Source organism: Helicoverpa zea, chromosome 11 (assembly GCF_022581195.2).
Source record: "Helicoverpa zea isolate HzStark_Cry1AcR chromosome 11, ilHelZeax1.1, whole genome shotgun sequence".
NCBI classification, from domain to species: Eukaryota; Metazoa; Arthropoda; class Insecta; order Lepidoptera; family Noctuidae; genus Helicoverpa; species Helicoverpa zea.
The window spans coordinates 10,476,833-10,501,124 of NC_061462.1; the positions used below are offsets into that span (position 1 = coordinate 10,476,833).

At 34.1% G+C, this 24,292-nt stretch overlaps 1 protein-coding gene and 2 long non-coding RNA genes across 3 annotated transcripts; all 3 read right to left on the reverse strand.

Moving 5' to 3' along the window:
- Positions 1-287: 287 nt before the first annotated feature.
- On the reverse strand, positions 288-5,833 carry LOC124634410. Its single transcript, XR_006984865.1, has 2 exons — positions 1,334-5,833; positions 288-857 (listed from the first exon to the last, which is right to left on the reverse strand). It is a non-coding gene; the product is annotated as an uncharacterized LOC124634410 (long non-coding RNA).
- A 6,524-nt stretch (positions 5,834-12,357) lies between these two features.
- LOC124634743 lies at positions 12,358-20,218 on the reverse strand. The gene is made up of 2 exons (XM_047170404.1): positions 17,669-20,218; positions 12,358-17,567 (listed from the first exon to the last, which is right to left on the reverse strand). The coding sequence occupies exon 2, from the start codon at positions 15,278-15,280 to the stop codon at positions 13,499-13,501; it is 1,782 nt and encodes a 593-aa protein (XP_047026360.1). The 5' UTR covers positions 15,281-17,567; positions 17,669-20,218; the 3' UTR covers positions 12,358-13,498.
- A 537-nt stretch (positions 20,219-20,755) lies between these two features.
- Positions 20,756-23,974, reverse strand: LOC124634745. Its single transcript, XR_006984904.1, has 2 exons — positions 23,413-23,974; positions 20,756-23,057 (listed from the first exon to the last, which is right to left on the reverse strand). It is a non-coding gene; the product is annotated as an uncharacterized LOC124634745 (long non-coding RNA).
- Positions 23,975-24,292: the final 318 nt, after the last annotated feature.

The window sequence follows — 24,292 nt, forward strand, 5'->3', positions numbered from 1 at the left end:
CATGATTATGATAACTGACACTCTTGCGTACATTATTACTATTATCTAAATTAAGGTAGGCTTTGCAGCGAGGGAAACTGGTACACACCCATTTGTGGCCATCTTTCATTGGGTTCCTATAGAAGAACGTGTAGCCGCGGTGGAGAATCCAAGTTTTTCCGCTGACCATTTCTATGCGGCACGCTGGGGAAAAAGTTAATCGTACAAAATATAGAGATCAGTTCATATTAATATATTCAAAAATAATTTTGAGTGAACATTGATTGAGTATTGTAAATAACACACAATTTTTTATGTATAAAAGTGTTTTATTACAATTTTTATAATAACAATATCCTTAGATATTTAGAAGGCACCTTTATCAATGTTGATGAATTCTCCAAACGAAATTGCATCTTTATATAAATAAAATAATTCCTTAATTAAAAATAATTCTACATCTTTCACATCATAATAATTGGTCTAGAAGCAAAAGTGACAACTAAAAAGGAATCTAAAAACTAAAAAGAAATCTCAATAAAATATCTATTGTATAACAATATTCAGAAAGTACCAAAATGACATGAATTGTAATTAATGCTTGAAAAACTGGTATACAGTTTTTTCCAAAGCTTAAGTAATAAACTAATATTTTATGTACGTCCCGTTAGCGGTGCGAAAGAGTCCTCTCTTAGGATGATCATGTGAATTTTTCATTTTTAAAATCACGTCGTCTGCATCAACCAGTAATTTGGCTTTGCACTTGGGAAAACAGGTGCAACACCAAACGTTGGCAGTATTTGTCTTGTAACGAAAGAAGAACGTATAACCTTCATAATTGATGCACGACTTCCCTCCCGCCATTGTTATAATTTGAGCTGAAATTAAAACAAAATAATTTCGTTCGTCAAATCTTAACATTTTCACTCCCAAAAATACCCATTTATAGGTCACGACAGCCAGTCTACCGTCACTGGTACAGGGGTTAAAATAAAACATAAAAATGCATGCAAAATAATTTATATTTTTAAAGGTACTTTTTAAAATAAATTAATACAACTTATGCAAAAAACATTGCTACCTTAATAGTACTTTGAAACACAATCAAGATTTTGATTTAAAACACGAAATGAGCGTGTTAAAAAATCAGAGAGTATTTTGAATTATCTCTAGCCGAGCTGTTTCTTCGAAGACTTATTTAGTATAAATGTTTCACCTAGACCCATATACGTTTCACCGATATTTTCTTCGTGAATTTACGTTTAGGCCCAGGAGTAGACTTTGTAAGAACTTTGACGTATCTCCCATTAGGAAGCCTTTGATAAACAGGTCTGGGATGGTTATGCGTGCTAACTTTGTAGTTTATATATCCGTCTTGTGAAACAAACACATGTGCTTTGCAGTTGTGAGTACATTGCCACCTAACATCATCATTCTTTAGAGTCTGATTGTGTTTGTAGAACACGTAGCCATCGATCATTAGGTACTGCACAAGGGACTTGTCAATGGTTATCATTTTGACTGAAACAAACAGAATGTGAAGGTTTTAATTGAAATAAAAGTTGACATATACGGACATGTATATTACGGTTTATTTGTATTTTATGCACACAGAAATCATTATGGAATTCCACAAATATTCGATTGTAATTTCAGAGGAAAATTGTATTTATGGTAAAAGATGTTTAATTTTAAATGACAGATTTACTATACCTTGACGCTATAAGACATACTTTTGAAAGTTAAACAAAATGCTATTTGCTAGCATTTAAGTACAGATGTGAATATAATATTAATCCTTAATGTATTTGATAAGTTCAGCGTGACAACTATATCTTAACTTATTCTTTGAATAATACTCGTATGTGTGTACAAATTGACCTAATAAACTGATGACATGAAATGTTTTTCAAGACATTGGCAGCCCAGATGTCCCGTACGGATAAGAGTATTGTGCACAAAAGTCATGGATGAAAAAAAAACTGCATCCATTAGACATGAGAATGTTAAGGGACGAAGGACGTGTATAATATAAGTATTTAACATTACAGTAAATTAAGTTACAGTTTTAAATAATGTCCACTAGGAAGTACATGGTATGTTGGCTTCGGATGATTATGGTTGTGTCCTATTTTGATTATATATCCTTGAGGGTTCATTAAGAAGTACGCTAGACATTTGGACGTGCATTGCCAGCGCACGACACCGCCGTTTAACTCCCTGTGCCGATAGAAAGTAAAGCCGTCTTTCATCAGGCACTGTTTTCCGGTATTATGTACAGTTATCAGTTTCACTGCAACATAAAATGCGTTGTTGTACGTAGTATGAAACTTGAAAAAAATATTTGGAGGAGTAAGGTCCAGATTCTATCTTTTTAATCAACTGAATTTAAATATTGAAACATCTTGTGTCCACTCAATAGTATACCTGAGCGGAGAAATTTTATTTTTAATCAACCGAGAAAAATTTCTCCGCTCCTTTCACTTTTTGTAGCCTGATCATATTATAATGAATATTTTGAGGTTAATCTACTTAAGGCTTAAACCTAAGAAGAAAGAAAAGTACGAATACATCCGTAATACATCCATAGTTATATTAAATTTTAACATAAGTTCCATCTCCACTTTCGAAATACATTGTTTTGCCATGACAGTGGTTTTCGGAGCTTCTGGTAACTTGTCCCTGTGAGACTACGAGGAAAGCTCGACAATTAGCTGATTTGGAGCAGTTCCATCTAACACCTGTCTTCAAAACCCTCCTCTGATAGTAAGTATATCCGTTCTTCATCAGATATTGCTTGCCCGTATTGCTTAAGGTTATGAGCTTCACTGCGAACAAAGAACTATGAAGTTGGCGAGATGTTTTCAAGAAAACTTGAGGAATTAGGTGGCTGATTTAAAAGACAGTCTGATCATTTTTAAGCATAATTTTATTTAATTATTCAATGGAGTTGGTTTGACAAGTTGAATATCGACTTTACATTGAAATTAAAATAAAGACCAAACGGAATTCTAGAGCTCTGCAATTTTCCCAACATATTTATAATCAGATTTTTGGACAATACTACAAGAAAATACAAGGTTAAGGCTCAAGAGCTAAAGTCTAACATATGTGCCATCAGAAATTTTGTGATAGTTCAATGGTTTATGATTATGTTCGTCTGAAGTTCTGATGACTCTGCCTTCTTCTGACACTAAGACATACGCGCGACACTTAGATGATCTCGAACAGCTCCATCTAACTCCTGATTTCAGATTAAAATGTTTGTAAAAAGTGAATCCATTCCTCAACATCAGAGGTTTATTGGTGGGTCTGCCTCGTACTGAGATTAATTGTACTGAAATAGAGTTCAAAAGGTAACAATAAATTAATATACATCATATTGTTTTATTTAGACCGGGCCGGACCGGCCGGGCCCAGAGGGTTGGCTTCGAATGTTACCAAGCCCGGCCTGGTTGAAAAACATACCAAGTTGTAATCTGTTATTCGTCTCAGTAAAAGAAAAACACGAGTTACATACAAAAAATCCATATATTTTTCAAAAGTTTCTCTTTAGGCACTGAAAAATATTATTATTGAAATCAACTAGCAATATTTAGATTGTCCTTTTTTTAGCTTTTACCACTATCCTCTAGACATATTCTTTAACACATTTGAGTATCGAGTCCTATAGACACCGTTATTGCTCTCATTTGACGTTCTTCATTAAGAACGTTCTAGAAAACCTCAATCCCACCTTGGCCCAAAATAAAGCCTTGGGGCATCCTTCTAAAAATAATCCCTTAATCAATATTAAATTTGTATCCATAGCTAATATAATTTTAACGCTATTAATGGCTATTAATGGATGCTTAAGTGTAAATTTTTAAATGAACTGGCATCATTTTATGAAATAACATCTTAAAATTAAATAGCTCGTTATACTGTAACTTTGAATATAATTTTGTTATCACTCCACCTAGCTGTAGTACCATGGTTGTGTACTGTAAACTCATTAACGATTTTATTGGAGTTTTCAAAAATATTCATAAGTATATAAGCGGGACAGCTACTGCTTGAACATTTCCACCTAACTATGTGGTTCGCTATATGTTCTTCAACGTAGACAAAATTCTTTAACACTAAAACTTTCTTTCCTTCTTTAACTTGAAAAATCCCGCCAACGATTTTTTTCTTTCCTGAAAATAGGCAACCACTAAAATACTTAAATAATATTCAACTATCACTAAAATATTTTCTAAACACTAGTCTACACTCTATTTTTATAATAAAATACAAATATTAATGTCAAATGCTAGATTGGGTCAAACAAAGCTATTGTAAAGAGACAACTAATGACACAAATGATCTTAAGAAATATGATTCAGTTCAGATATGGTACGGCAAGTTCAGATCTAGGGCGGTTCCGAAGCTGAATAAAATAAATTACACGGAAAATTTAATTTAAAATTTTGGAAATGACCTTGCTTACAGGGTAATTCTTTCATTTCGTGCATATTTGGCGAAAGTGAGAGAATTTTTTAAACTTAAAAAATCAACTCTAACGTCTGAAATTTGCATAATTCATAAATTATATAATAACTAATTGCACACATAAACTTAGAAGTTATAAGCGATTTTTTTTTTCTAACCGGGAATGGCTTTGTTAGTGATGGTAATGACAACGGAGAAGACGGTAGTGACACATTTATACTGGTAATTATCTAAAAATGGGCTCTGAAAGACATTAAAAGACTAAAACTTTTTAACGTCTTATTAATTTGGAAAATCAAATACAACTCGGGCCTAAGATGAACTAAAATAAACTTAACTTTTTTACATAGGTGCTTAATAATTTCAATTAAAACACTGATATCTTTTGAAGATAAGTTAAAGAAAGAAATAAATGTTTTATACATTATTTTTTGTCTGCAGCAATTTTACAATTTCTATCATCATCAAAGAAGTCTTCTATTTCTCGTTTTATTTCTTTCTCCTGAGCTTAGTAGTTAGTAGAAGGCGGAGCGACGCGACACTGCGCTGCAAAATATTGTTTCTAAGTACATGTATTAGAGATACCGCACTACGCGGCAACAGAACTAAGCTGCGCGACACCGCGCGTCAAAGTTGGGCAACTAAGCAAAATTAACGTGTGTTAAAATGTGTGTTTGCGTGCGTCCACATCAATTTCATCCATCGCGGTAAGTGGCTTACAACCGACTAACGGGTAGAATGTAGTCGCGCCGCTGCAGTTCTAGTGCGATATGTCGAACTTAAAATGTCGCGTCGCTCCGCTGCAGCGCATTTCATTAACTTGAGGCACTTGAGGATCTATTTCTTCATAATCACTTGTAGGTGGAGAATTATCAATGAACATTTGCTCTATCGCTCTATTTTTCTTCTTTTCTATATATCGTTGACTATTTTCATTCCATTGTTTTCTTTTCTGTCTTTGTTGTCGTGGCGTTAAGTCTTTAATCATCTTTATTTTATTCTGTTCTTTGCGTTTCAAATATCGTAACCTATCTTTTTCTTTTTGAGCTGCATACTTTTCAGGATCCTTTTTAATTTCTTCATACTTTTGTCTTCTATAAAGTCTTTTCTGAGTTAACTTTTGCTCTCTAGTTTTCCTATCCTTTGCTTTCGGCTTCACCATAGCTCTTGTAACTGTAAATTGAATTGTAATTAATTATCTTATTGTCTAAAAAATGCAAGCATATGGTATTCACGTATTTAACAACACCATTGTTTTGAAAAAAGTCCAACCCAAGACTCAATATAGGAGCCCTCAAGGGAATTTTGTAAATAATACTTGTGGACTGTATAAAAATAAAAAAGTCGTGGTGGCCTAGTGGGTAAAGAGCCAACCTCTCGAGTATGAGGGTGTGGGTTCGATTCCAGGTCAGGCAAGTACCAATGCAACTACTTTTCTAAGTTTGTATGTACTTTCTATGTGATCTTAGACACCAATGGCTGATACAAAAGGTGAAGGAAAACATCTTGAGGAAACCTGGACTATAAAGTCTGAAATCACCAACCCGCATTGAGCAAGCGTGGTGATTAATGCTCAATCCTTCTCCGTGTGAGAGGAGGCCTGTGCCCAGCAGTGGGTCGATAAAAAAAAGGCTGTAACAGTATAAAAATGAGGTTTAATGCCGTTAAAACAATGGTCACTGAACCGAAAACAAGTAAGTGTCCGTGGTCAAGCGCGTCGCAGGGAGAAGTGAAGGGAGACCGTGGGCTCGCCAACCGGGGCTGCCCCCGCCCCGGCCTCCGCAGCACTCCCTTCGGTCGCCATCGCGGTTGCTCGATGAGGTGCGCCGACACTCAATAATGTAGGACGATGTTACAAAATAATACCATACTTCATATACCTATTTATTAAGACTAATAATTATTATTTTTTTAAATGTTTCTACTTTATTTTAGAGCTCTGATTATTATGTTATGATATTAAATTAATGTTCACCAACTAGGTCCTTGGTAAAGAAAATCTGGATATAGAAATACATTTTAATATAGGAAAAGTAGTTTCCCATTGATCAACACAATTTCATAAACAATGCAGTTTATTTAATTCAAAATCACTAATTTTCCAATTTGGTTAACTACCTCCTCAGTGTAATTTTAGTATAGTATCCATTTTGTAGTTGTACATAAGCTGGTTTCTCGTGTCCGTTATGATCTTTGATCCTCAAGATAGTGGTACCATCATCGCTAAGGACGACTATAGCTTTGCAGCTCTTTACGCATCCTGAACAACGCCATCTATTGTGCGTGATAGTCTTCAATCCCGTAGCCTTATGGTAAGTATAACCGTTATACAATAACAGTGTTTTCCCTGACAATAAAGTGATGAATTTGTGACCTGTTTAGACAAGCAAATAATTATTTTGAAACTAAATAGCTTGTGTGAAGAACGTTGTAATCTTTATTTACATGGCTATTTACAGAACTACAAATATATTTACAATAAAAATTAAAACTATCCTTGTAAAATTCTAAAACTAAAAAGCGTAAAGAAATTCGTCCCCTTCCCCTCGTTGGAATACCATGCTTATCCTTTATTCAAGTTCAATAGCAAATAGCCAGCCTTTTGGTCATGTGAAGCGTCAACTAGCTGCCTAGTTAGATCTTTAACTTTATATAAACCTAGGTTTGTTCTTAGATTGTAATTAAAGATTTTTTGATATTAAAAGACTAAATAGACATACAGAATGTATTTCACATAGATTTACACCATTGATTAACATGCTTGCTTCAACCTAAAGATGTGGACACACAATCGAATTATTTACAATAATAAAAGTAATTTAAACCCTAGCATATCTTCCGTCACCTAAATGTTTTAATCTAGGTCTGTTATGTCCGCTGTGGGTGAGCTTGGCTCTCACGATCTTAGTTTCATCATCAGTGAGAACGACGAAGGCATTGCATTTCTTATTGTGTGAGGAACAACGCCATCTGTTGTGAACTATGGAAGCATTCGTCGCCTTATGGAATGTGTACCCACCAACTAAAAGGAGAACTCGACCTGTGATCATGGTAATGAATTCTGCACCTGCAAAAGTTGGAGCTTAAAATGTTACCGTAAAAAAAAACAAGTTTTAATTTCAAACTTTCGAAGAGTGTTTTGTTCTTTCTTCTATGACAAAAATCGAAATCAAAGATATAGGGAAAATAGGAAAACATTTGTTTCTTTGTTAAAGGCTTAGAAACTAATGAACCGATTTGAAAAATTCTCTCACTTTTGGATAGCTCAACACGTTGCTCTTTCGTAACAGGCTTTCTTTATCTCGGTACGGGCAGTAGTTTCCACGGGACGCGAGTGAGGCCGCGGAAAAATAATAAAGCGAAAGATTTAAATACCATAAGATTTAATTAAGAATCAGTCTCAAATGTTGCTTATGACGGAAAAAAAGATATGTAATTCCGGTAGAGGAAAGGGAGACGAAACTAGATTGTAGTGTCTAAAAATTAACTTTATTTAATTTTCATATGTTTTTTCATCTACAGCACTTATTTTAACAAACACAGTTTGTATTGATTTCTGCTACTTACGCGAATATTAGACATTTAAATAAAAGTACTTTTACGGATTAAATAAAACTAACTTAACGCGATAAAATCCGTAAAGAAGTTTTATTAAAAAAACAGTTTGTGTCTTAAAATTCTTATATAATTTAAAAAAAATAATAATTGTATTATATAATTGTGTATAATAAATTTATTTCTTATTTGATACACATAAGGCATATATACGTGCTCATGAAATTACGTAACAATAAAAAATATATTTTTATTTTAAGCTAAAAAAGTACATTGAAGGCAACAGGTAATCTCTCTCTTATATCATATATAAAAGTTCTTAATTTTCTTTTGTTTCTATACCAAATCATTCAAATCTTCAAGTGCTTACATCCGTGTCCAAGAAATTTATGTTTTCTAGCATTTTTTAAATACTACTCAAAAGTAAAACAAACAGTAGACGTAATATTATGTAATATCACAACCTTCAATAAGATTCAAATAAGGCTTATTCCCATCAGCACCAAATCTATTGTTCTGTGCAAAATTCAGCAGTATTCTTAACTAGTTTTAACAAAATATCCCTTGGCAGTAAAAGTAAAAGACGGTGGCTCGTGGCTATGTTCATTGTGATATGTTGTCACCACATTATCTTTCGAAAGGTGGAGGTAAGCCGGGCACTTTTTTGAAAGTCGGTTCGCGCATGCGTACCTAGTGCCTCCGTTTCGAACCTTCCCGTTTTTACTGAAGATGAATCCATCGACAAGCAAATGTACAGTGCCCGTTGACGTTTCGACGAATTGTACTGTAATTGAATTAGGAAAAACAAAAAATAATAGTTTAAAATAAAAAATAAATGTTTCTTTGATGAATCTTGAAAATTCAAATGGTTTTTTTAAGGTTAGGTATTCAAAGGTGCTAGTCTGTCAATGGCATCAACCGATAAATTTTCCATTTTTGTCGTCATATAGTGAGCACTGTATGAGTTGGTGCGTTATAAACCATTTTTAGGCTGCGTTCAAACCAAACTGACTGTCAGCCGCCGAAAGTCAGCGTCTATGCATATTACGCGTATTGCATCGTCATTTATATGTGAACGAAAGGTGAATAATGGACATACAATAAACTGCACAACGTTCGCTCACATTCGGCGGCTGACAGTCAATTTGGTTTGAACACAGCTTCAGGTATCGGCGGGTGGCAGAGGTTACCTTGTTCTTGAAATTTAGTTTTGGATCGGCACCACTAATTGGTTTAGCGAAAACTGTGCACGTGGACAAAACAAACAACACCATAGATAAAACATAAAGATAATTTATTTTGTTAAAACATAATTTCTTCAATTACGACGTCTAATTTATGGACTACGTGATCAATAAAGGACAGTTATAATAGATAGAACGTATATTCCAAAACACATTTTTACAATATGCTACTGATTTTATAAAGGCAAATATCGACATATAAAATAGTTATTACAATAAGATAGTTAAAAGAAATAGGTTGATGATCCCATAATGTTGCTGTTATCAGGCAACTCTTATTTAAAGTTTTTATTTTTGAGGTAGCTTTATTACATTATTACCGCCACTATTGTGGCTTGGCTTTAGCGGTATTTATGAAAAGGTTTGACAAAATATCCCTTAGCAGTAAAACTATATTGTGGTGGCGGATGACTATGGTCCTTGCGGTAATTCGTCAATACTTTATTATCAGACGACAGCAGTAGGGTAGCCCGACACTTTTTTGACTTGCGATTACTGCATGCGTATCTGATCGATCCGGTTTTTTTCGAGCAAATCCTTGAGCTCTTACTGAAGATATACCCATCGACAATCAGATTTACAACGCCTGTGCTTGATTTAACGAATTGCAATATACCTAATAGAAAAAAAAAACAAAAAAGTTTAGACAGAAAAAAAAATTAGTAAAAAAAAGTTTATGTACTCAGCTACACGCAGAGAATACAGAAAAGAAGAAAAATAGAATAAGTAGTACAAAGGCACAGCTTATTTCATGAGCAATCTCTTCCAGAAGGCCCGGGCCGTTTCTTCTATGGTATTGTTTTAAAGGAAAACGAAAATTACTTATTGTTACTGATATTATCGATTGTAATTCAACAATTTACAGAATAAAGTTACAGAATATAATCAAAAATAAAATTACAAGAAGATTTTGAGCTTAAGTCATAAACTTTCGATAATTAATCTTTTTTCTTCCTAGAAGACAGCCTAAGATATCTGCCGTCGCCCATCTTAAAAAACTTCGTTGGTTCATGGTTGTGTTGTGTCTCAGCCTTGATAATGAAGTCATCAGAGGTGACATGGGCGAATGCCTTGCACCATTCTGTTTGAGCGCTGGAGCAAGCATAGCGGTACCCCCCTTTTGCAATTCTGCCATTTTTCGAAAAGCTGTATCCGTCGATCATGAGAAGCTGCTGTCCTTTTACTAAAGTTATGTACGATGCTGTGAATATAACAGAAAACGATAGGTATTTATAGAACAATTTCAACATGGTTATTTCTATAACGTCGTAATGCAGTAGGTAGGTAGGTAAGGGAGTATCACCTTAAGGTCCACAAAATGAAAGTCTAGTAATACTATAATTTATTTGTAATGTACACAGTTTTATAAATGAACACAATTCTTTACGATTATACTATTTTACATTTTAATTTTTGGTTTGTCAAATGCATCGTACATAAAGTAACATGACAAAACAAAAGTTTTACATACACTCACTAACTTCATCCATCTGCCTGGCATCCTCAAACCTGTTTGAGGAGGACCTTAGTTGTCATACTTCCTGGCTTCTGACTACCCGCAGTAGCTCCCAAGATGTTCCAAGGACAGCTGGGTCCCAACAATTTATTGTGCCTTTCGAAACACAGAAGAACTCGACATGGCAAGATGGTCAGTGGTCACCTATCCACGGACCGAACGCGCCGTTTTGCTCAATCTTATGATCCATCGATCTGCTTGGCTTTGACTTAGCCACGAGCTCTTCTTTCCACACACATACAATTACTTACTTGTTATGTACTTTATGTGTGGTTTATTTCTACTCTATGAACAATACGGTTAAATTTTAACATATCTGCCGTCACCAACTTGTATGTACTTTATGGGCGGGTGGTTGTGCTCCAAAAAGGCTTTGACAATGACATCATCCATAGATACATGCGCATATGCCTTACAGGACTTGGTGATAGCCGCAGAACATGAACAACTGTACCGGGATCCTCCATTACGAATCATTCCACTCCTGAAGAAGGAGTACCCGTTCAGCATCAGAAGCCTGGTGCCGCGGACCAGCGTGATATAATGTGCTGCGGATCATAAGACCAGATTTTATTATTGCTCATTCTTGAAACCATGTTACTCGCATGTTTAACAAGAGCCTATTAAGCCTAATTTCTGATAAAAAATTGAGGTAGGCACAATATTTTCGTATAGGCACAGTTAGTACCGTGGGTTTAAGATGAAATTTATATATTTTCCACATAACTTAATACACCGTCATCAAGTCCAAGTACGACTTGCATTTTGCTTTCTCTTGATTTCTTCTCACAATTGAGCCCAAAGCGCTTCGCTCCGTGCTGGTAATTTCTTCAATGTCTGGTAACTGGTTTTGAGTAAAACGAGAATTATTATTACTGATATTTTAATTTTATTTCAGTCACGAAAGAACAGAATTTAATCTAAAGAAAAGCTCTAACGAATCGTTATAGTCTTAAACCTTTCCCTTGCTTTTTGCAGCAACAAGTTTTTCAAGCTTTTAGTTTTTGTTAATTCTAATGTATCTGCCATTATCCACTTTAATGTACTTTGCCGGTTCATGGTTGTGTTCTGTATGCTTGATGACGATGTCATCAGAGCTGACATGGGCGTATGCCTTGCATGCTTCAGAGAGAGTCCTGGAGCAAGTATATCGATATCCTCCATTTCTTATCTTGCTATTCTTTGAGTAGCTGTACCCTTTGAACATGAGGAGCTTATTCCCTCGCACCAAAGTTATGTATGTTGCTGTAAATTTCACATAAAACTATGTTAATACTTACATCAAATCTAATATACGTGCATTACGTGTGAAGGGTGGGTATTTTCGGGGCTGTCTTTTGTAAATTTTGAATTAGTGCTGTTTTGCAGCCAAGTTTAAATAAATGCTTTTAAGTTTGAATTACGATATTTACTCGTAGCCGATGAAGCAGTTATTTTTTTCTGTTACATTAAATAATAGTCTTAGCAAACTTGGCACATGGACGACTCATAATAAATAGGACCTTTAGATTGAGCGAGAATTAGAATATGTATTTGTAATAACCGTTTTAAGCTAGAAAAATATTCATAAAGAAACGCCAAAAATTTAAACAAAATATTTATTAACGCTCCATGATTTTTAAGTGGCGGACACTAAGATTAACATCATTACGGTGCAAAATTAATTAATTAACACTAGAATAAACTATTTAGTTTATGAATATATTTTTTTATACTTTATATAATGGACTAGAATGTATTAACTAGGCTTTCCTACAACTATGTAATAAAGATGAGATCATTTTTACAACGGTTGCCATCAAAATGTGTTTTAAAATAAAACTAAATGAGATCAGGTAACTGTACTTAATGGTGATTTTCAGCCACAGCGCTTACTCCCAGAGAGGTTAGCTGGCGCAGGAGATATCGTAATGTAAAAATAAATTGAAATAGCAACCTCAAGCAAAAACAGCTTGATAACCAGAAATTAAATAACATAAAAACAATTATTTTTAGTATAAAATGAACCTTAATGTCAAGTATATTGCAATATTTCCTTACTATTCAAATAATTACATATTTGTTCTGAAACAAAAAATCTGGTATCATAAAAACAAAGTTATTTTTTTATCTTTGTCGTTCAGAAATTCTTTCGCTACATTTCAATCGGTCTCTTGCCGTGTATAAAAAGGGTAGCAATAAAACGAGTGACTGTAAATTACAATTTTAAGTATCAAAATTAATTAGCGACGAGCGAGAAATTAATTATGAGCGACTGACTGTAAGTGACGAAAAATCAACAGAATAGTATCTTACAAACATTAATTTGAGTTAATTAAAATACTTGTTTGAGTGTTTACCTACTAATATTTGTTTGAGTGTCAACGTTACGTCCTGCATTTTTTTCAATATTTGGCAAATGTATTTTTTATACTGAGCGGCATTTTATCTTAAATGAAGTGTTTCGAATACAAAAATCACTTTGAAAAATACACTAATGAGCAGAGTATAAGGAGCTCACATTAAAAAAATAAATAATATGAAATAACTATTTGAAGAAACACTATTCTATTAGCTAAGAAATGTTATTTTTGTTTAAGGGTAATAAAATAAAACACACTCCGTTAAAACTAAAGTATTATGCAGTTACTTACATCAAATGAACAAAAATAAAATAAGACGCTTCAGTCAACTAACAAAAATAAAAACTTGTTATTAATCCTAAGGAACATTGATAGTATGAGGAGCTCTACTACTCTATCGTCACTGGCTTGGACTTAGCTGGCCGGCCTCGTTTTCTTTTTTGTCCAATGGGTATCCCTTTTGCTTCCAGTGGTGGTGTTGTTAGTTTGAGCCGAATTGCAAGACCCAAAACGTGTTTGCATACATATCTATTGAAAAATTCGGGACAGTCGCACGATCCTTTTTGCCAGTCCAAATTTGGCAGTGTGGTTTTCTGAAAAGCAACTGACAGCTTTTTGTACTCGTCAAAAGTCTGCCAGCGATCATTGTAGTTTAAATCTGTCGCATTTTCGTTGCAAATCAAATATACTGTTTTGGTAGGATCAGATGCCACTACCTCTATATTTATGCTTTTCTTCGCCCAGACGTAAGCTTCCGTCCATTGTCCAAGCTCAATAGTAGGTGCCTCAGGTAACGAAGAGTTTGCTAATGACCACTGGGCTACCATATCGGTAGCAACAGACAGAAATCGCGACAGAGCAAATTGTTCTCGCAATGTATTATGGTCTTTTATGTTTCTATTAAATGACTCGAGGGCATTATTTGTCGAAGGCGACATAGGTGAAGCACCTAAGAACCAATTGCGATTCTTTCTGAACCATTCCTCTTCCATGTACTTTACAAAGGTGGTTTGTGTTTTCCATTTCTCAAGGAACGCTTGCGAAGCGGCATTAAAGACGTCGAGTGAAGCTGCGTTATGTAAAGCTTCTACATCCCTCAAAACGCTTTTTTGCTCCTTTTTTGGCACAATTTGTTCTACCTTCTTCTGTATATTTATTTTAGCTTGTGCCCAGCACATACGAATAGTCGGTTCTTCACCAAAAACATCTGAAAATGCGTTTTTTATACTTTGAGCTGCGTCGCAGATCAGAACTCTGGGTTTCATTGTGTAATTGTATAATTGCATAACTTTGTCCTTTATTCCTTGAAACATTGTCTGAAAATCTTCTTGGTGGTCATTTGTAGCTACTCCCAAGCAAATAGGATGAAACTCGCGATTTTTATCCGTAGTGCCAACAATCAGCACCGGAAATCCCTGCCATATCAATTTGGACGTGGCATCCGTGTGTATGAGTTCCGTGAATAAAATTGTTTTCAATAATGTTTTTGTAGATAGATTGAATCGGAAACCTGGCTGATCTCCTTTAATGATGTGGTAACTAATGACAAACACCTCGTTGTCATCTTCTGGAATAGCAGTACGTTTAAATATCCACTGCTCCAATTCGCCCAGACAAATACCCGATTTTCCGAATTTTTGTGCTCTGAGATTCGACAAATAATTGTAGATTTGCCTTTTTGATGGTAAATGTATTCTTTCTATTTTAGCAAGTTCTGATAAAATTGTTTTGGGTTTCAAGTGTAAATTAAACAATTTCTTAATTTCCTCTTTTGTATTCTCGTGAATGCCGTAAGTATCTCGGGTGCCAATAGCACTATGGTTATGTTCTGAGTTAGTTTGATACACATTTACCTTAACGTCATCATTAACAAATAACAAATATAGCTCCGCGTCGCATTGTGGTCCTCTACTTTTGACTTTATTGCAGCGATAGAACCTTTTTTGACCATCTTCAGTGACACGTGTGTAATTCCGCGACCAAGTACATTCAGAATTCACGAAGTTTAAAGCATCTTCTTCACTAGAAAATTGTTTTATAAATGTCCAATCTTTGGTCTTCTTTTGCTTTTTAGTCACTGTTATTTCTGTTTCACTCTCAGATTCACTTTGGTACTCTGAAACTTCAATCATATTATCACCACTTGTCCCTGGTAAGCTTGAATTATTCATGATTGTAACAATATAGCAGTTAAAGATTTTAAAACAAATTAATTGCGCAGCACGAATATTACGTACGTGCTAACCAGTGGAGCGAGCGCATGGCAATGGTAAACCCGCTATTGGTGCGCAGCTCAACTTGGTCGACAGCAACGATTCGTCGCCCCGCCCCCATTTGAAGTCACGCGCATTTAACAATCTGTAGAAAACTACAAATGTATGAAAACATTAAAAAACGTATCAAAATAAAAAAACATAAGAATCAAATAGAATATCAGGAACCAATAATCATTAATAAAGCAGCTTACAAAACTTTGCTCAAAGTGAACTTTTTAGTAGTACCTACGTTATGTATAACCTCAGAAAAATCGATTCTATCTTAATATTGAAGTTGCCCTCTTCCTCTCTGTATTTCCAGACGCTCACTTAGTAATGTAGTCGCTCGGATAAAATTTTATAATATGAAATGGATTTATCACAATCCACTTTTTGTAAGCTCGTTCTGGATTTTATTATTAATCAATATTCGTTGTTAGTTTAGTTAATTTTTCGCTTACTCAAATTCATACCGCTCAAGTTATTAATGCAGTATGTCATCATCAGTCGCAAAGCTTTTTTTTAATCGCTCGTTTTATAATTCCCCGCATAAAAATAATAGCACGTACTTGCATTGCACAGATTAAAATAAGCTCTATCAGTTAATTACGTATGTCATAGAATAATACTAAGATTAACGTCTTAACTTTAAAAGATCACACATTATCTAGCTTTCTTTCAGCGGACGACAGCGTTTAAGAAGACATCAGTATTTACAATGTTACAACAACTAAATCAAATTGTACATTTCTGTATCATACATGTAACTCAACTTATACAGGGAAGACTTGTTGCGGCTGCTTCCGATATCCTATCTATCCATTATTTTGCTTACTAGAGTTAGAATTTTGACATTTGACCCATACAAGTAATGCCAAATTACTTTCACTAGAAAGGAAATTAACAGACAGAATATTGGGACATGAACGAAGAACTACGGTTGACATATCTTGGTTGTTAACACCTACAAAAAATACGATTCGTAAGCACAACTTTACAAGTTAAATCTTTCGCGAAGACGGCGAATACTCAGATCTCTTAAAAAAAGAAACATTTAATGGAATGCTTTGACTACATGGATCGATAACCTTGAAGGTGACCGGCTTAGAATGGATTCTCAGTTCTATGCCCACAAAATAGATTCAAATCAGTTGTTGAGCTTTCGTACAAATACTGTTTAGGCGTACTTTATTTTGAAGAATTAATTACATCTAAAAGAACCAACACTTCCATAGTCCAAAAAGATCTGCCAGATAATAAGATAGGTGAAATCCCTTCTTTTTAATCATCTGAATTTTTCCGTTGTCTCATTCTTTTCCTCACCGGGGTACTAAAAGGTGAATGCGTGTGATTCATATTACTCCTTACGATCGTCATATCATCTGCCAAATGCAGGTAGGCCTTACATTTGTGCCACCTGTTCTTGGTGCAACCCCATCGGAATCCACTCTTTGTCCTACTCTGCTTATAATAGGTGTAGTCGTGGTAGATTAATCGCTCCTTTCCCCGAGTCGTCATGAATATGTTAACTGAAATTGTAACATATTTGCAGTTTTGAAAGCATTTTTTACTCTACATATTAAAAAAGCTCAGCTTCAGTATCTAAGGCTAGTATTTGCATTGTATGTACAGGGATCCGGAATCTAAATAAAATTCTGAATGGACACAAAATTTATGTACTTTCAAGACTTCATTTTTTTATTATAAGATAATCATAAATAAACATAAAACCATCTATGTATATTGTGGATATTCATATACATTATATATCGTGGATAGGGTTTTACATGAAAACACAAAGACATATTTTCTTAATACACACTCTTATCTCTTTTAACGAAATCTCTCTCTAGCTAAAATCTGAACGAAAGCAATTTCACTTCCTAAATTATTTATAAATAAGATATTACTTAAGAACTACTGTTTTAAATAACATATCTTTGGAGGAAAGTCTTATAAATTCACATCCTATGATACAATCCACTTGGATTCATGTGGAGATACCTCCTCGGATGCTGATGTTGATGCTTAGAGACATAGACGACATTCATATCATTGTCGACATGGACGTAAGAATTGCATTTCCCAGAGTTCGTACATGACCACCTCCGGTTCAAGCCATTATCCACAGACCATCGTTTATAGTAAGTGTAGCCATTCAGAACGAACAGTTGCTTCCCATTAACAAGCCTGATCAGTTGCCCTGTTGGAAGGAAAAATGGTTTAGGTTTCATTTTATTGAAATAAAAACCTCTCGGAATAAAACAAAAGCAGAAAATCATCATTCACAAAACAATAACTTACCGCATACTTGACACTTTCTATTCATTGCGACTAAAAAGGGGGGGCAAAGTTGTTGATGCTAATCAACGAATTAAAGGTGTCTGAATTAAATAATGAACTAAGTATTTATTTTAGGAAAGCTAAACCATTTGTTGGTATAAATTGATAGAAAACCTTAAACAAAGAAAACAGCAAATAGAGATTACTTGTTTAAAAGCTGGAACAAAGATTAATCTAGATTCGAACGTATTGTCCGCTCGCAGATTGGCAGAATTTTGTAGGAGGGTGAGCATGCTCATTATAGATGAACTGCAGTTGAAGATCGTGGCTGACTCGCAAGAAGGCTTTGCAGTGGCTCTTGCTGCAACACCAGCGGTGGCCATCCTTGCTTGGCTGTTTCTTGTAGAAAGGATACCCGTCTAACAGTATCAATTTCTTACCGTTGGTTAGTTCTATTAGTTCGGCTTGGTGCCCTGAGAAATAAATATTAACATTACCCTTTTTTTAGTCTGAGTAAAAATTTAGGCTATCCTCATCGTGACTTGAGTCTTTAATTGTTCCTAGCGCATGTTTGGATTTCATTAAAAAATCAATGAGTCAAAAATCGTTGAAATGTTTAATGCAAGTTACCAAGAAATTAACAATAGTTGAATGATCTAAAGCTACATAATAATTAGTTAATTAAGAATACGAGGATTACAATAGCGGTTATTGGTTAGTCGTTTACATGTGAAGAATAGATTATAACCCACTATAGACTAAATTTCCAGTATCTGTTCTCGGGCTCAAACAAAATGTACTTAAAATAGTATTTAAAAATCTAACCTAAAGATAAGTGTTCTTCTACTGACTAAGTTCGTATACAAAAGTGCATAAATTGGTTACAGTCTTGAAATCAGTAAATTTAAAAAATGAGATCCAAACGAAATGCCGTAATATCACAAACATCAAGCATGCAGTCTTAGTATAATGATTATTTTCATCATATTTTTATGACACGAATTTTCAGCTACTTGCTAACATCACTATAAGAATAAACTCTAAGACTTATGAATACGTTCACCATCCCAAAGCTGCTGATTTAAAAATATGTATCTATAATGTCACCATTCGCACAATTATTTGTAAAATACAAGAAGAAAAGCTTCTTAAACATTTCTTATCCTTTTGGAATAAAACATATAACTATTGACTTATAACTCAAAATTTTATGAATGACACAGGGTTTTACTTTGGGTCCATTAATGTTTCACTACAAAATAAATGAGACCAGCGTTTCGCAGACCAACTAGAATCAAAATTATAACCTTATGCAATTAATGACAGCAAAATTCACAGCAATTTTTATCACTAATTTTACCGAATATAAAAACCGGATACATTAGTTGTGATAGAATTACCCTCTACATGTTTAGTGCGTATACATAGCCTCTAGTATACTACATTATGAATACAAATACGAATATTCTTCCTTCATCAAAGATCGGTATGATGAAGCCATACACTCAATAATTTGATACTGAAAAAATACTTCTATGACATTGATACACATCTTATCAAAACTACGGATATGTTATAAAAATAGACACAAGTGCCAGATACATTCATTGTAGACTTAAATTCCTAGTGCTAAATGCAAGAATATGTACTCAACTAATCTACTAACTATAAAAATGCTTGATCGATCACAATGATAATACTGGATGCGTTATCGAAAGGCAAACGAAAATATCACACGAGTTACTACAAAGGAATAAACGTAAACATTGATGTTACTTCTAATTTTAAAGACACGTTTAGTCAAAGGCACTTTTCCATGATCTTCAATATAATTCTTAATTCTATATAGATAACACTAAAAATATAATTAATGGTTACTTCGGTTAAATAATACGTGATTATGGTAGAACTTATCAAAATAATTATTCACGATTGTATAAAATGGCATTTTGCTATTTTCTGCTTTTGTAAAAATAGTTATTTTTCAAAATCATCTTTCGTAAACAGGAACATAAACCAGGAATCTGATTAAACCAATAGAGATCTAAAAGTGAAAATTACATTACTTAAATAGTGTAATGTACAATTTTTTCAAATACAGTCCAAAATATAAAGTCCATTATAAATTATATGAACCTACATACTTATCCATGGTATTAATAGCACGGTCTATATTAAGTTGACAGTAAAGCAGTGATACATAATAGCGAGTTAACTTTAAAAGCTACCGAAATATTTAGCAAAACTAAGCTAACATTTGTTTATAGGTCACATTCCTACACCAATAGTCATGAACCATATTTAAACATGTCAGTGCCAAATAGAGAGGAACCAGAGAAATTACAAACGGCAGAGCTACAAAAATATCGAAAGGAATCTGACACACCAAGAAGCCAAAAATGTGGAACCACTTTTGTCGTAATTGAGTTTGGTTTCTGGATCAAATTCCCATCTCCAAAAATGATGGATGGAATGGCATAACCTAGCGGTTGTTAGACCCTCTACACATTGAGATTTGGTGACGAAACTTGTACAGGTTACTGTTTACAGATTGGCACTTAACACTGAAGCCTAGTAACTGCCAAACACGCTATGAGCAGCCAAATAATTTTGAAACGGGGCTAAACTGCGATAGTGTTCATTCAAATTCGGGTTATTATTGTGAGTTGTCGTGTCCTGTTTTAGTTCCTTCTTAACCAGCTTCGGTAGAGGCAGTCGCATTTCTTTCTTCAGACTGGGAGGATGGCTGTGAAAGATGTTAGCTTTGAGGACTTCAAGTCTGTCGGTGATGATGAGATGGGCCTTGCATTTCCATTTGGAGCCGTAAGCGGTGCAGCTCCAGCGGTGGGCGTTGCTTCTGGCTTTCAAATGCTTGTAGAAGGTAAAGTTGTTCAAACGAAGATTGATCCTGCCGCTTGGACGAAGGTAGAATTCCACTGTTGAAAAAACGGTTTAGTCAGTAACGGGTTTACTCTCAATAGAAGTTAGTAGAGTTAAAACTAGGCAATTCTTTCTCGAAAAGGTTTTTTTTATAGTAGAATAATTGGATTTCAACAGCTTACGAGATAAGGGTTTCATTAAAATAGGATTCAAAGATGAAATGCGTTGTTGTCACATCATTTTATAATTTTAGGCTAGTTTATCGGCGAAAATCTTATAAGCAGAAGGAAGGCTCCCATTTTGTTTTAATAAAGCAATTTTTTTAAACCAAAGTTTATTTTTGTAATACATCTATGTATAATTTACTTTATATTCACATGGAGGCGTTATTAAATGTACCTATGATTTATTTCCGGTTATTGTTTTTCGCATTGAGTCGTGGACACCTTTTATCTTGAAAGGCATTTTAGAAAATAATATTTAGGCTGCCTGCCCACGTCAGACTTTGCAGAACAGATAATCGGGACGATTTTTGTAGGACGTGTGCGTTGCTCTATTGTTTGGGTGTGTTCTATTCTCCTCCTACAAAAAATCGGTCACCGTTTATCGGATGTGGGCAGGCAACCTTAACCCTTTTGTATCACAGTAAATACGAAATACTATGTCCACGATTCATCAAGTACAAGTACCATCCCTTACTACCAAAATACAATATTAAATTGTATAATAATTTTAAACATGATTTCTTATAACCTAAAGCTAAAAGTTATTGCAATCATTTTTAATAAAATCACTATTTATGAACTTAAAGATAATATACATTTAATACCATATTAATCAGTAAAATAAGTGAATAATAACCCTTTTAGACAGTAGTGTTTAAGAGAGAGAGAGTGGAATATATCCTCGAAATTCTCGAACATTAATTAACTTTAAGTTCGACTAAAAAGTCTATCGTCGCAGAAAAAACTTTGAGAGTAACACAGATTCATCTTTTAGTTTTCTATGAAGATTCATAAAACTTATTTATACAGTAAATTATTTTAAACTTATACTTAAAATATCAATTAAAAACGTAATAATTTCACATAATACTTGCTGCATTTTCAAAAATATTGCATTGTCTGTAACTGAACTAAAAGTACTGAGATCGTTTGTCAATTAACTGCGGACTCCAATAACCGATCCATCTGGTGTTTTCGATTAGATATTGTAATTTCACATAAGTAAAGAAAGAAAGAAAGAAAATGAGTTTTATTGCGAAAATATAAGACGCATAAATGCCCTTAACAAAATGCACAGAAAAAAAGATAATAAGAACATAAAAATTGAAAGGGAAAATATGCGTCTTAAAACGCGCAATACGGCCCTCGCTCAGCATAAGTGAGTCCCAGCGCTGGTTTTCATTACATAGATTATATGAAGCTTATGTTAAAATTCAATCTCTGATCACAAAACAACGGATGGATCGATTAAGTTGATCAAAATATTTTTTATTGCTTATCCATAATTTCGAGACGTTGGTCTATATTATCTTAAACTAACAATCAAATAATTGCTTGGAAAAAACCTATTTTTTTGAGAATGGGTAAGTGAACTACACCTCTAACCTAAATATTCATTGTAGGTAGATATAGGCGACAGCAAAAAGTATGAGGCATGGAAACCAAAAACGAATTGTGTCAAACGTAGATTAACTGGCAACGGGGCAGAAAGAAAAAATAATTAAATATTTTTACCGAGCATCAGATAACTAAGCTGACATATACAGGTGCATATACTATAAATAGTATACCTAAGTCATTGGAAAATCAACTTTATTTCCAGCAATTGTAGATTCACTTCCTAGCTTATCTTTTGATTGTATTATCATACATAAAGGATCTTCTGAGGCTTAAGAGAGTGGACAAGATAATCTCCAGGCATAGCTAATTCAATGACATATTTTTTCTCAAATGTCAAAGAAAATATATTTTCAAAAGTAAACATAAAAATCGTGTATCATCTATCAGGCTTTATGAGCCCATAACGTGTTAGTTTTACCAAGACTTATAAACGATGTTAGGCACACATTAGTACAAATACAAAATATAAATACTGGTTGATAAATCTGTCCATTTTTGGCCCTTCCAATGTTTCAGAAAAAAAAACCCTCAAAAATAATTTCCCTGGCGTTTTATCGTTTAAATAAACACATTAAAAACATAATAAACTTAAAATATTTAAAAATTAAAATATTACACATCAAAAATTGAAATATTTAAGGTCAATAACTCTAAGTAGTTGAAATATATATCTTAATAAAATTATCTAAATAGTAAGTAATATTGCTATGCATAACCCTTAACACCTAAAGCACGATTTATTCGTTAATACATACAATTAGGGATACAGGTTCTATTCTAACATCTATATTAAGATCTTTTTAAACGGCCTTCCTTATGAATCAGAAACCAACTCGGCCTTTGATGTTGGCTATTTTTAGAGCCAGTGGGTTGAGGGCCTCTTTTACCAACTTGTGCCTTTTATTCTGAAACAAAAGAATCGGTTATGGGTATTTTTACACGAGCAGCTAAATAAAAAAAAAGAGTTTATCAGCCACAGGAAACTTAAAACCTATCATTAAGAATATTTTCAATTGGAGAAGACGCGCTTTGCAACGCATGTTAAGAACACTTTCAAGTTTTGAGTAACTCAGATTTCGACGTAATTTTAACACAGTCCAAAGTAACTACATAGTATAAATGGTAGTATAATAGTAGTGAAATGCGAAAACTATATTGGTTTTTAGTAAAAGTTTAGTGAAACCGGGTGCATGGCAAACTTCTGGGACTAAAGACATATTGAAAAAAGATCTTTTCTGGAATAAAAACCCAGGCACTTACGTCATTTATCTTCCTTTGAGTCTTGAAAGTTTTCCGGGCATACGTAGTCGGTGGATGTGTGTGTTCAGTGAAAGCCCTAACCACGAACATATCATTGGTCACATGGAGAAACCCTCGGCAAGATCTGGAGCCCATCTGAGTGCAGCTCCACCGGAATCCGTCCCTCAAAATCTTGTGCTGGTAGTAAGTGTAGCCTTCGAGCATCAGCAAGTCTTTACCATTGCGGCCTTTTACGAGAAGTACTGAAAATAAAATGATGTGTCAACTGCTATAGAATGGTTTTGATCTTTATTTTATTCTAATACTGCTTTTTGTCTTTCTTTTTTCTCTATTTGGTAATTTGTAGGGTCTTAATTTACCTTCATTTGTTTGAAAACTAATTTCAGCAGGGTAGGCTTTTTGATGCTTTGTATTCGCTAAAATGATCTGAACAGAAAAAGCAAAAACTTACCTGAGGTCATATTGGTCAGTTAAAGAATGCTTTATCAATTTACATAATAAATAGTATTGTGTGAAAACCAATAAAAAATGTAAGACTTTTTTGTCTATCACAACAAACAAACAATTTCCGTCTTACCACAAAAACTTTTAAACGTCAATTTAAGCCTTGTCTAAAAAATGACAAATTATGACGTTGACATATGGTTCATTTTGCAGCTACAATTTTTTTAGACAACTGTAAAACAGGCGTTTAAGTTTTTGTAGTAAGGCCATTTAAGTTTAATCAATTAATCACATTTATTGATCATGTTTTCATCGCAATAACATATACTGGCCCTTTGAATTTACGTAATAATGAAAGGGTTTATGCATATGTTTCCGTTTGCTTCTCACGATTGTTCCGAGCTCATCTAAGATCAGGTTAGCTGAGCAGTGTGTC